Below are 12,767 nucleotides of genomic sequence, written 5' to 3'. Positions count from 1 at the left end.
ATTAGTGTTCATTACTAATTTATTTATAGCGGGCTGCTACAGATGGAGACGGCAGCACCATTCTATCTTTAGGGCGTAGCGCCTGCCTGTCCATACAGACAATTGGTAATTAGCACAAGAACAATTTGTTTATGTATTCTCAAACTTAAATAAATAGGAGAGCCATTTATCTGTCAAAATTCAAGTCCCTTCCATTGCTGGATTTCCAGGTTAACTGCTTAATGAGCAGAGCTCAGTGCTTCAGGCATGTAGGTAGAGACAAAAGTATCTTATAAAACACTTTCCATCAAAGCAAATGAGATATGCAATAAAAACAATGGGTTATGTACTGTAGGGATAGCATTGAGATCACTAGGATCAGGAGCACGGGACAAGATGAAGCTCATGGTGATGTCAAGCCAAGGCATAGAAATGGACCAAACAGGATGTAGGGAGGGCGTGGTGTGAATATCCAGACAGACCTGGTCGCTGTCCTGCCATCTCCACTTCCTAGCAGCCTGTGCAACCCACTCTCAGCTGATCTCTACAAGTGAATCCTTGCTTGAGAGTGAAACTGAGGAGCAGAAGGGAGAGGGGATACTAGCAGCTTTCTAAATAAAATCCTACATGTGCACTCAGATGTACTTGCATGCTCAGATGGCAGAACCCTGCCCAATGTAAACATCACATGAGCCAACGGAGAAGACATGACATAATTTTTTCTATTTTTATTGCTGATCCCAACCCTTCTTTGTTCTCTTTTATTCCCTACACCCACCCCTGAAATTAGAGGAGAAAGGGCGCTTTATGAATAGATGGACTTTGTGAGTTGTACCCAAGAGTTGGCCCCTGTTCCCCCTCGCCTTCCCCCACCACTGCTGATGGGAGGGGAATGGGAGCTGCCGAGGGACAGCTCACACTCATGCTAAAGGCCAAAGCAGTTGGCGTGGAAAAAGAAACAACCCTCATCTTTCTTAGAACTCAAATGTTTTCAGCATCTGAATGTGTTCACGTATTCAGGCTTGCAGGTGCAGCTTTTTTACATGCATATGAGTCTATGCACATCCACACGTACACAGTGGGGGGAAAAATAAAATAAAAATAAAAGGAAGGTTTAGAAGTTACTGCTATTAGGCAGCAAAAGTGGGTCAGATCTGAGGAATTCTGCCTGGCCTCTATTTCCGACCATACGGGTCCCAATGAAGAGCTACTAGCTAATTGTCCTGACACCTGGACAGTCTTCATCGGACCTGTTTATCTTCCCATTGGCATGGGCATGAAAGCTACTAAATGAAAGTAAACTATTTCAGATACAATGGCTGGAAATGAATACTAATGAGGAGTTCCTTCTTCTGTCTTTCAGGTCACAACTCCGAATTTCCCGGTAGTGGTCAAGCTGGGACATGCTCACGCTGGAATGGGGAAGGTAAGTAAAAGGAAAAATACATACACTTCAGGAAAGAGTATGCTATGTGGCACAGCATCCCTGCGATCGTACCCTGTGTGTGGCCGGATGGTGAAGGGCTTAGACGTGCCCCCGGCCTGTCTGGGTGGCTCTGGATGCTGCTGGGGGAGAAGGGGCCTGCTGCTGCCGCCCTGCACTCGGAGCCGGGCAGCCATGTTGGCTTGCAGGCTGCCGGGTTGCAGGAGGGGGGTCGTGAAGAGTGGGGGGAAAGCTGGCTGGGCTGAAGTCATTAGGCTCGTCTTTTATACATTTTCTTCTCTCCCGAAAGTGGTGATGTTGTTTATTCAAGCACCTGCAATGCACAGCTACACCCCACAGTTCTCACAATGAGGCACGGCAGCACTGGTCCTTCTGTGCGCATGATGATGAACTTATTCAACAAAGTGGGAGCCCTTCAGTTATTTTTTTTTCCTCCTTGCTAGGAAGAACAAGACTTTACAAAGCAGAGTGGCTGGTCGCCTGCCAAGGAATCCTGAAAAACAGTTCGCTCCCCAGAAGGACCTGTTTGTTTTTCCCAGGCTCGCTGGGATCTTTATTCCCCCAGTGAATTACCAGCCCCTGTTTCTGGGGGTGTCTGGGCTCCCTTTTCAGTGAGGCTTTGCCAGCACGTCCCTGCTGTGCTTTTGCCTCCTTTCCTTGCATATACCTCTTTAAAAAACACCCTCTATCTGTCTAAAACGTGATTTGTTCAAAATTAGGGAATTCTGGTGTATCATCTCTGAATCCAAATGGGTGGTATTTGAACTTTGTGACTGACACCCCTCTCACAGCACTTTCCTAGAGCAGACCAGACTTCTGCCTGCCTCACACTCTTTTTGCCTGAAAATTATACATAGGTACAACTGACCTAAAGCTGGGTACAGCTTGTTTGCTTGCGCTTCATAAACAGAAATTCTTTCTGGCTTCCTGGATTGCACACAGGAGCTCTCATGATCATTCTTGCTTTGGTTGCAATGCTCCCCTGTCTAGATGGTAGCTGCCAGAGAGGAAGTGGGCTCACATCCCTGGGCAAAGTGGTGGAGGTGGCTTACAGAATTAAAGCACATGCATTTAAACAAGCAGGAAAAGTTTGCTAAAATATTGGTGTTCCGTATACTAAACACACAGGGGGGTCATTGAATGAGACTACATGCAGACCATGTAGAGCTGCTTTCAGGGCAAGCTGTTGAACATGTCCCCAAGAAGGATTTCATTAGCAAAATCCAAACAGGACAAACCAGGAGGAAGAGGCTTCTCCCTGATGAAGGGTTTCAAGTTCCCTGAGGCCCCAGTGGGTATCTTAGTCCTACTGCAATCCTGGACCTCTCTGACTACTCTGCAGTTTCATCTGTAATGTAGGGAGAGCTTCATGTGTCTCTCTTGTGCAACAAGGATGCTTGGGTGGCTACAGAAATGAGGGAAGAATAGAATCAAAGGAAAGTGCCCCAGCCTAAACAGCGTTTCCAGACAAAACTGTCCCCAGAATATTTAATTGGTGTCTTCTGCACAAGACAGCAGATCTTCTTCCACCTCTCACTTTCTCTCCCATTTTATTCTCTAATGATACTGATTTTTGCTGTCACAAGTTACAGGGAAAGGGGGTTTCTATTGTGCACAATTCAGTGCACAATTGTATGCAATGGTACAAGGGGGTTACGCAGGAAGTCATTCCAGATGCAGATAGGCTGACAGCCAGGGTCCTAGAAGAAAGAACTGGTCTGAGGCCAAGTTTACTTTAGTCATTATGAAATTAGGGACTACTAGGAAAGTCTAAATGTGGATTTGGGCACAGAGTTTCAACACGGCTCTGTTCAGTAAATGGGGAAGGTAAAGGAAGGAAGGGCTGTTGACCTTACAGTTTAGGTTTGGGTTCTTCAGTTTAGATTTCTTCCTGTCACAATCAGCCTGATGGAAAGTTGAGGCTCATTAAAGTAGTCTTCTTGAAGTCCCGCTTCATTTCATTGCATTGAGGAAAAAAAAATAAAGAGAGAGAAGAGAGGAGGTGAAAATAAAATAAAGAACAAGTTGGTTGGTATAAAAAGCAAGTAACAGGAAATTGTTTTATTTTTAAGACAGTAGAGTTCAAGATCAAGTGGGGCTGATGGAAAGAAACCACAGAAAATGACAGGAGAAATACAGATAAGCAGAACTATGGGTTTTCTAGAAAGACAACACTTTTACATTTAAAAAAAAAAAAAAAAAAAGGAGGGGGGAAGAAAGAAAGAAAGAAAGAAAGAAAGAAAGAAAGAAAGAAAGAAAGAAAGAAAGAAAGAAAGAAAGAAAGAAAGAAAGAAAGAAAGAAAGAAAGAAAGAAAGAAGGAAGGAAGGAAGGAAGGAAGGAAGGAAGGAAGGAAGGAAGGAAGGAAGGAAGGAAGGAAGGAAGGAAGGAAGGAAGGAAGGAAGGAAGGAAGGAAGGAAGGAAGGAAGGAAGGAAGGAAGGAAGGAAGGAAGGAAGGAAGAGAAAGAAAGAGAGCAAGAGAGCAAGAGAGCAAGAAAGAGAGCAAGAAAGAGAGCAAGCAAGAGAGCAAGAAAGAAAGAAAGAAAGGAAGAAAGAAAGGAAGAAAGGAAGAAAGGAAGAAAATGGAATTATCAAATGTCCTTTTAAGAAACCCAGAAGAGGAACATTTCCAGGAGACATTATGGTGGTTTTAACCATTACAACATAAAAGCAATAATCAGTGACAATAAGGAGATTACAGAGAGGCAAAGGATTTCTTTGCATTGGTCTTCAGAAGTAGAGATGACAAGAAAATAGCAGGTCTTTAGTTCTAAATATACATAATAAGGAAAGAGAGAGGTTTGCTTTCGGTTTGGATGAGTGTTAAAAAGTAAGCATTAATAGAGCACCTACATCAGGTCATGTTTTGTATAGAAGCAGTGACTGAAGAAACAAAAGATAAAATAACCAGCCTATTAGCCAAAGTACACATGTGAGTATTAAAAATAGTACTTACTGCAGCAAATGATGCCAAGATAGAGAGCCATGTACCGGTACCTGTAATGGGTGCTTCAAAGGATTCAGATTACAATCTCATTACCAGGAGAAATTGTCAAAGAAGTACTTACATTTTTCTTTTTATTAACGATAAAATCACATGTCATGGGAGGCACCAAGACTTAGAAGAATGAGCAAAGACTGGAAGTCCAGACACTGTTATTCTTTATTTGTACTGAGGTAGTGGCCAGAAGCCAAACTCTGGACAAAGAAAAGGCATCTTCCCCAGCAAGCTCCACCATTGACCTGCAGGCAGATTTGTGTCATTTCACAGTTCTTCATCTTCTCTGTATTACGGACCAGAGTGCTATAACGATTACTGGTAATTCATGTTCATAAGGCTCTTGGCACTCTCAGAAGTGCTGAGTGTTTATTATTTTGTAATAATGGCTAGAAAGAGCATAATTAAAATATTCAGACTATCATTTTCACATATCCTTTGTTTTCACAACATTTTCACTAAATTCGCTCACCACGTTTTTTAATGAAAGGGTTGAACAGAGAATCCTCAAACCTAAAATAAAAAATAACTGCATTAGGACTTGTAAGAAAGAGGCTCTGTTGATTGTCTTTAGCTTGGAAGTGGACCAGTCAAGGTCAGAACCAAGAAGGGTGGCAGCGTACCAGTAGTGACAGAAAAGCTCTTGCCATGCGATGCATGTGTGTAAGGTGCAGGTTGGAGATGAATAAAACCACAATAAAAGGCATCTTTTGAACTTTCTGTTGAGAAATCCAGAAACAGTAGCTGTGTTGTTTGACCTCAGTGCTGGGGAAACTCATGGAGCAGATTATCTTGAGTGTCATCACGCGCCACTTACAAGGCAAGCAGGTGATCAGGCCCAGTCAGCATGGGTTTATGAAAGGCAGGTCCTGCTTGATGAACCTCATCTCCTTCTATGACAAAGTGACGCACTTGGTGGATGAGGGAAAGGCTGTGGATGTGGTCTACCTTGACTCCAGCAAGGCTTTTGACACCGTTTCCCACAGCATTCTCCTCAAGAAACTGGCTGTTCATGGCTTGGACTGGCGCACGCTTCGTTGGGTTAGAAACTGGCTGGATAGCCGGGCCCAAAGAGTTGTGGTAAATGGAGTCAAATCCAGTTGGAGGCCGGTCACTAGTGGCGTTCCCCAGGGCTCAGTACTGGGGCCAGTCCTCTTTAATATCTTTACTGATGATCTGGATGAGGGCATCGAGTGCACCCTCAGTAAGTTCGCAGATGACACCAAGCTAGGTGCGTGTGTCGATCTGCTTGAGGGTAGGAAGGCTCTGCAGGAGGATCTGGATAGGCTGCACCGATGGGCTGAGGCCAACTGCATGAAGCTTAACAAGGCCAAGTGCCGGGTCCTGCACCTGGGGCACAATAACCCCAAGCAGAGCTACAGGCTGGGAGATGAGTGGTTGGAGAGCTGCCAGGCAGAGAAGGACCTGGGAGTGATGGTGGATAGTCGGCTGAATATGAGCCAGCAGTGTGCTCAGGTGGCCAAGAAGGCCAACGGCATCCTGGCTTGCATAAGAAACAGTGTGACCAGCAGGGCTAGGGAAGTGATTGTCCCCCTGTACTCGGCTCTGGTGAGGCCACACCTCAAGTACTGTGTTCAGTTTTGGGCCCCTTGCTACAAGAAGGACATCGAGATGCTCGGGAGAGTCCAAAGAAGGGCGACAAAGCTGGTGAGGGGTCTGGAGAACAAGTCCTACGAGGAGCGGCTGAGGGAGCTGGGCTTGTTCAGCCTGGAGAAAAGGAGGCTCAGGGGCGACCTTATCACTCTCTATAAGTACACTAAAGGAGGTTGTAGAGAGGTGGGGGTTGGTCTATTCTCCTAGTGACAGGACGAGGGGGAACGGGCTAAACTTGCACCAGGGGTGTTTTCGGTTGGATATTAGGAAGAACTTTTTTACTGAGAGGGTTGTGAGGCATTGGAATGGGCTGCCCAGGATAGTGGTGGAGTCACCATCCCTGGAGGTCTTTAAAAGACGTTTAGATGTTGAACTTAGCGATATGGGTTAGTTGAGGACTTGTTACTGTTAGGTCAGAGGTTGGACGCGATGATCTTGAGGTCTCTTCCAACCTAGACAACTCTGAGATTCTGTGATTCTGTGTGACTTGAACAGAGACACCAGGAATAGCCTTCACCAGGAGAGACAAAGGGGCCCCAGACAATCTACTCATCTAAAATCAGGACATATGCCCCTCAGCCCCTCCCATGACCCTTATTACCCCCTGCCAAATTTTGAAGTCACCCCATAGCTCATTGGCACTGGAGGACATAACAAGTGCTCTGTGCTGCTAGTCCAATACCCGATCGATACAGATGCAATATCAGAAATATTACTTAGACAATATTTTACAATGGAGTCAGCAGAGAAAGACCCTTTTCTTTTCAATGAAAATCACAGAAGGACACTGAGAGGAGAGGTCCTTCCTCACAAAGCACTGAACTGTTGTTCATGCAGCAATTCACAAGAGGTTAAGACATTTTTAAGCATTGTACAGTTTGAGCCTATTTACCCCAGATGTGGTTGGGGGGTCTTTGTTGAACAGGGTGAGTGCTACAGTGAGAAAGGAATAACACTTCTTCCTGACTCCAGAGCTCATAATGCCAGAGCCCATTGCAAGAAATAAAGCTCTTAGTGTGTTAATATCTGACATTTGTGCGCTAACATGACCCTTAAGTGCCCTAGGAACAGAGCCCAGCACTGCAAATTCACTCAAAGAGTCTCTTCACCTCTTCCTGATCAGATCATGAGAAAGAAACAACTGCCAGATCTGCAAAGAGAGGAAAAACTGTTTCTATGCATGTGGCTATATATATATTTATATAAATTTAATAAATAGATATATGTTTTTTGCTACTCTTGCTTTATTTTTAGACCTCTCTAATTAGGCCAATTTAAGAGTCACCTCCTCTCCATGCCTGCCCCACAATTATGAAAACACCTCCCCAGTACAAATCCTGGCTCAGACGAATTTATTACATTGTAGAAGAAAAACTTGTTGTTCATAATAATGTGGTCAGAGTTATTTTCTCTTTTACTGGATGGGAAAGACTTTTTTTTTTTTTTTTTCTGGTATAAACATAGCACAAACTGAACAGAGCCACTATGTAAAGTAAAAATACCACAAGCTTTTTATCAGGAAGGACAGTTCATCACCTTGTCTCTCTCTCTGAGACTTGAAATAGAATGTTCTAAAAGTAAGAGCTTTGAAAACCCAGCACACTGAAGAGGAAAGGAAGAGGAAAGGGTTGCCTTGGCTTGTCAAGAAACAAATATTTTCATTTGCAGAGGACAAATAATGACTTGACATGTAACTTTCAGAACAGAGCAGCCCAATCACTGCATTCCCACTGACCCATCTTGAAAATAGCAAGAGCATCCTCATTTCTTGCGCAGCAGCCTTGAACCTTTTGCTGGACACAGAAAATGGTGACTGACCCAGGGTACTGGGGACCAAAGCTGCCAAGACCCATGGCTGATAGTTGTTCATTGGGAAGTTAATAGGGATTATAAAGCTGAATGCATTAAAGACAGCATAACATTTGGAGAGCTTCAGTCTGAAAATAATCAGGAAGCGTGGATTCTGTTGTATATTTATTATTTTGAGGTGGGTCAAAGGATTAACCACATTTAGTTAGGCCTAAACCACATGTGTGTCAATTGGATCAGGTATCTTCTGAGAAGGAGAGTTTAACTTGGGGTAGAGGGAAGGAGAGGCTGAGGAAGCTCTCTGTGCAGAGCTGTTCCTCCAGACCCAGTGTCCCCAAATAGCAAAGTCACTTCAGAAAAGCCAAGCGCAGTTTGAGATGGATAAAAAATCCCAAGCTCTGTGTGGCCAGGCCAGCTCCTCTAGAGGAAAGCACTCAATGTGTATTTTCACAAGCCTACCGAGACTCAGTTAAACACCACAGAGCCAAGCCCAGCCCTGGCTCAGCCTTGGACATTTACTTTGCAGCTGAACCTGTCTCTAAACCCAGTTTGGACAGAGAAACTGCTTCTGCAAGCCATCTCCCGGGTGGTGTGGGATTAACCTGTGAGGCCGAGTTAACTCTGGATGACACTCAGAGAGGGCAACACGAGGGCAGTCCTAGCAAACTACTGTAATTATGCCACTTTGGCTGACTTTTTTTTTATTATTATTATTATTGTTGCCACAAAACTAATGAAAGCAAAAGGGTACAGCAAGGTAATACCTGCACTGCTTAGGCTGAAGATGAGCGAGGAGGACCCAGCCTTGAGATCCTGATGTGCAGGAAGATGTGGCGTGTATATGAGGCAGTGGATTTGGGGACTACGAGACAGAGGAAGCAGAAGTTTCTGCCCAGGTCTGCTCAGGGGCAGTAAGATCAATGCCTCTTGGGAAAGCTGAGGGTGGAAATTGTCACAGTATCAGCTTCTGAGGTGCCACCAGCAAAGGGTTGGTCACCTCTGTGTGAGCGTGTCCCCAAGGATCCAGGTCCCTCTGCTGCAGCCACAGGGAGCATGCTGGGCACTGCCGGCACCTGGGTGAGAGAAGAGAGCCAGAAGGGAAGCAGCGACTCTCCCGAGGAGCTTTCTTGCTCAGAAAAGGCATTTGTCAACACGCTGGCCCAAGCTCTTCACAACAGGTCACTAAAACTCTACAGCAAACAGCAGCTGATGGCCCCAGAATGAGCCTATTGCTGCTCAAACAGCCAGCACAGCTAAGCAAACAGCCTGGCGGGGCAAGGGCTCTATTTGCCCTCGCTGTTTGCACTCCTCTATGCAGCTAATGGGATACTGCATTTATCCTAAGAAGGATGCAAAAAAAAAGAGAGACAAAATAGCTTCCTATTGATTCCTTTCCAACTTCTTTCTTTTCTCACTTCCATGTTTTTTGGCCAACCTGCCGTTTTAGACGGCAGATTTATCCCTTATTGGGTAAATTGGTGACTGTTTGCTCTGTAATGATTTTTAACAGTCCTGTCTTAAATAATGCCCTCTGGTGTCATGCCACATACACCCTGCCTTTGGTTCTCTCTTTTTTTTTTCTCTCCTGTTAGGAGAATGGAGATTTTATTGACATGTAAAATGGTTACAAGGCAGGAGGAAATGAATTATAAAAAAATGTAAAAGTAGAAAGCTAATAAAATGGTGGACTTGATAGATAAGACAGGAAAATAAATCTAATTTGACTGTAACTGGAGTGCTTCCTGTTTATGAAGTAATAACCGTATCCTGGACTAAGCCAGCATTAACCCAGGACACAGTTGTTATTTTGTCAAATTTGGCTGGCTCTCACAATTAACAAGAGGCAGCTCAGATTTCAGCTTTGGTGTGGTGATTATTTTGATGCCTGGTGGGAAATAGGGCCTTGGCCTCCCAGAAGGGGACCTGGCGAGGTGCTTTCTCTAAGAAGTCCACGGGAAGGGCTGTGGCAAGGGCTGGGGAAGACAGCGAAGCTGTTTGCAGAGGATGGCACAGCGATGTAGCACCGGGGAAGTCAGCTGCTGTGTCCTTCATTTCTTACATTGCGTGCTACTTACCCAACCAAAAATCCTCCGGCCCATGGGAGAACACGTGTTTCATGTCCCTGCAGGGAGAGAGGAGGAAGGAAAGCACCCTTCCTTCCTACAGCATGCCACTTCTTTGAGGAAAAAAACCATTTATGAGAAGAGCATCCAAGTCCCTTCTAGCAGTATGATCTAACTCCGGTCTGCGAGGGGAAGCAGCATCCCTTCCTCTGCCCCCAGACTGACGCTCTCGGGCTGGGAACAAAAATGCCTCAGCCGGGGCCCAGAGACATCTGTTGCACAAGCGCAGCAGCACTTTGTTTCAGATCCCACAGAGGTCCTGGTTCCAAGTAGGTCATTACGTAATGGCTTTTGTCTTTCCCCATCGCCAGCAGGGTCTGGGAGCCTGTGTCGTAACGCCCTGCAGTCCCTCCTGCCATCATCTCCGCAGGGTGGGACGCTCCGGCTTGGTGTCACCCAGCAGTACCAGTGCTGCTCTTATCTCTGCAGCAAAAACACCCCATACCCGTCCACCCTGCACTGCTCCCCCCAGGATTTTGTGAGCCGTGCCCAGGTTTGGAGCTCCCCCGGCATGGGGTGCTCCCCGTAAGGCACAGAGGGCAACGGCCCAGCTAGAAGCAAGGCTGCTCTCCTGCATGATGTAGAGAGGTTCCCTTTACATTTCCCCTTTGGCTATTTTAGTTCTTTTTATTTTTTCCCCACCCACACACATGCCTGGAGTCCCCCTCTGCTCCTTTTCTCTGATGGCCCTGAATAGTAAGAGCCCAACCCTCACCGCAGCCACAGGGAGGAGCATGAGGGGCATTCCGCATTCAGCAAGGGAAGAAGCAGAGACCAGACATTTTTCTTTTTACTCAGGCATCTAGAGATGGTTATAGGTCAAAATAGCTGCATTTTTCACCTTTCCCACAACCTGTGCAGTTCTCAAGAGCTTCTCTGCACCAGGCTGTGGCTGAGTCCTTGGCTTCTGCTGTGGCTGAAGCTCACACAAAGGCATCTGAACAGCAAAACAGGTTAGCAGCAAACCTGCCCTCTGTTCCCTAGTGAAGATGGCTCCTGCCCTCTCATGGCTGCAGGCAGATATGTAAAACCACGTGTTTGTTCTTCGCAGAGAAACACCAAATGCCACTGCATGCAGTTTTCTTCAGCCGGCTCCGCGCAGTCTGGCATCTCCCTCCTTCAGCACACACACACCGACACAACCACGGAGCTCCTCTGGGGCAGAGCCCTTCTGGCTGCTACAGGCAAGCAGACAAAGCGGAGCTGCCATCCCCGGCTGTGATCTCGAGATGTTACCTTTTTTTTTTTTTTTTTTTTTTTTGGATAAGGTTCAAAGCATTTCTCATAAATGAACCCAAATCTGTGAAAAGCGAGCTTCTCAGAAAGTTCTCCAGTTCGTAGGTTATCGCCCTCATCTCCAAGTGTGACTCAAGCCCAACACCCAACCAGCTGTCCCACGCACGCACCATGGCATCCTGCTCACACCGATCCCCCCAAAATCCTGGGCTCCCCCAGAGACAGCCTCTTCCTTCAGAGCTTGCTTCCCACCAGGAGACCTGCACTTCTCCTCAAGGACAATCTGGATGGGGGCAATGTGAAATGCCAGGGAACGGAAGCCTAGAAGTGGCAGGCGACCAGCTCGCTTGTTGATTTCCCGGCCACCCAAAATGCTCTGTTTTCATCCGTCCCGACATGGGAAATAGCAGTTTCAAAGTTTGAATGAAGTAATGCCCCTTAAGAGATGAAATATTTTTTTGAAGCATCATAAAAGCAATGAGCGTTAGCAAGAGCCATCTGGTCCAAGTTCTAGCTGCCTGCTTGGTGCCAGGTTTGCCAGGGCTCGTGCATGAGGAAGGAGAAAGGGGTTCATTTGCTCTGGGCTAGGTTCATGGGGGAATTTCTCTCTCATGCAATCTCTGCTCTGTTCTCAGCTCTGTGTTTTTTTACAGACATCGTGTGACACAGTCACGGAAATGACTTCCACTCACAAAGTATTCCTGCACTTGTCTTGTTTTTGCTGTATTTTTGGCAATCAAGGTCAAGGTTGAGAACCAGCATGATTTCCGGGACATGGCGAGCATCGTAGCCATGGCAAGAACCTACGCCACCGCCGAGCCATTCATCGACTCCAAGTATGACATCCGAATCCAGAAAATCGGCAACAATTACAAGGCTTACATGTGAGTGCGTGGCTATGCCAGGGTGAGACGTGGGCAGGGGTGGGGGGAGACATTGCTGTGGGTGCAATTCATTCAGAGTCTGCTCTGGGCAGAGTAGGAGACTGACTTATTTCCCTTGAAAAATAGCCCTGCTGTTCATCTCCCACCTCTGAACCCAGATCCTGCTTCCACTGATCATCCTCATTACTCATCATCAGCTCGTTGTTTTGGAAGATAAATCTCCCTCTACCTGTTGCTGAGCTTCAGTTAGTTCCCACTGTAAAACCCTGCTGTGCTGTCACCTACCACCTCCACCTCCCCTTGTGACAGGGCTCATCCTACCCAGCAGTTTAGCAAAATTCCTCCTGAGGAAACTGAGCCCACCACCCTCCCTGCCAGCGGGGGCAATAAAAAGGAGGGGTGTCCCAACAGCCTCAGGGAGCTGAGAAGTTTGGAAGAGGTGGTTGTAACTCATGGAGTCCTACAGTGTCCAAGCCGCAGCAACACCCTGTCTTCTCCCCAGACAGAGATCGTGGCACTGTCCTTACACAAGGGCATGAGGAGCATGCAGCACCATGCACAGGTGGCCTCACTTGGCCACCTCACAGGGTTTCCAGGAGCATTTTGCATGATTGCTCCCTGGAGCATACATAGGAGGGGAAGGTAAAGGAGAGGTATTTCTGCAGGTGGCCCAGTGCTCCTC

General features: G+C 46.4%; 1 protein-coding gene across 2 annotated transcripts in view; it reads left to right on the top strand.

Annotated features, from left to right (window-relative positions):
- Positions 1–12,767, top strand: part of SYN3 (synapsin III) — a 191,417-nt gene that overhangs the window by 157,257 nt on the left and 21,393 nt on the right. For both annotated transcript variants that reach the window (XR_014694443.1, XM_084524016.1), the window contains exons 7-8: positions 1,343–1,405; positions 11,943–12,085. Coding sequence is in view for 1 of the 2 variants with exons in the window: in XM_084524016.1 (XP_084380142.1) it covers positions 1,343–1,405; positions 11,943–12,085 (206 nt within the window). In the remaining variant the exon portion in view is untranslated. The remainder of the gene's footprint in view (positions 1–1,342; positions 1,406–11,942; positions 12,086–12,767) is intronic.

Source organism: Aythya ferina (genome assembly GCF_964211825.1).
Source record: "Aythya ferina genome assembly, chromosome: 1".
Taxonomy (NCBI): Eukaryota; Metazoa; Chordata; class Aves; order Anseriformes; family Anatidae; genus Aythya; species Aythya ferina.
Note: the sequence above shows the minus strand (reverse complement) of the source record. Positions and strands in the feature narration are given on the sequence as shown.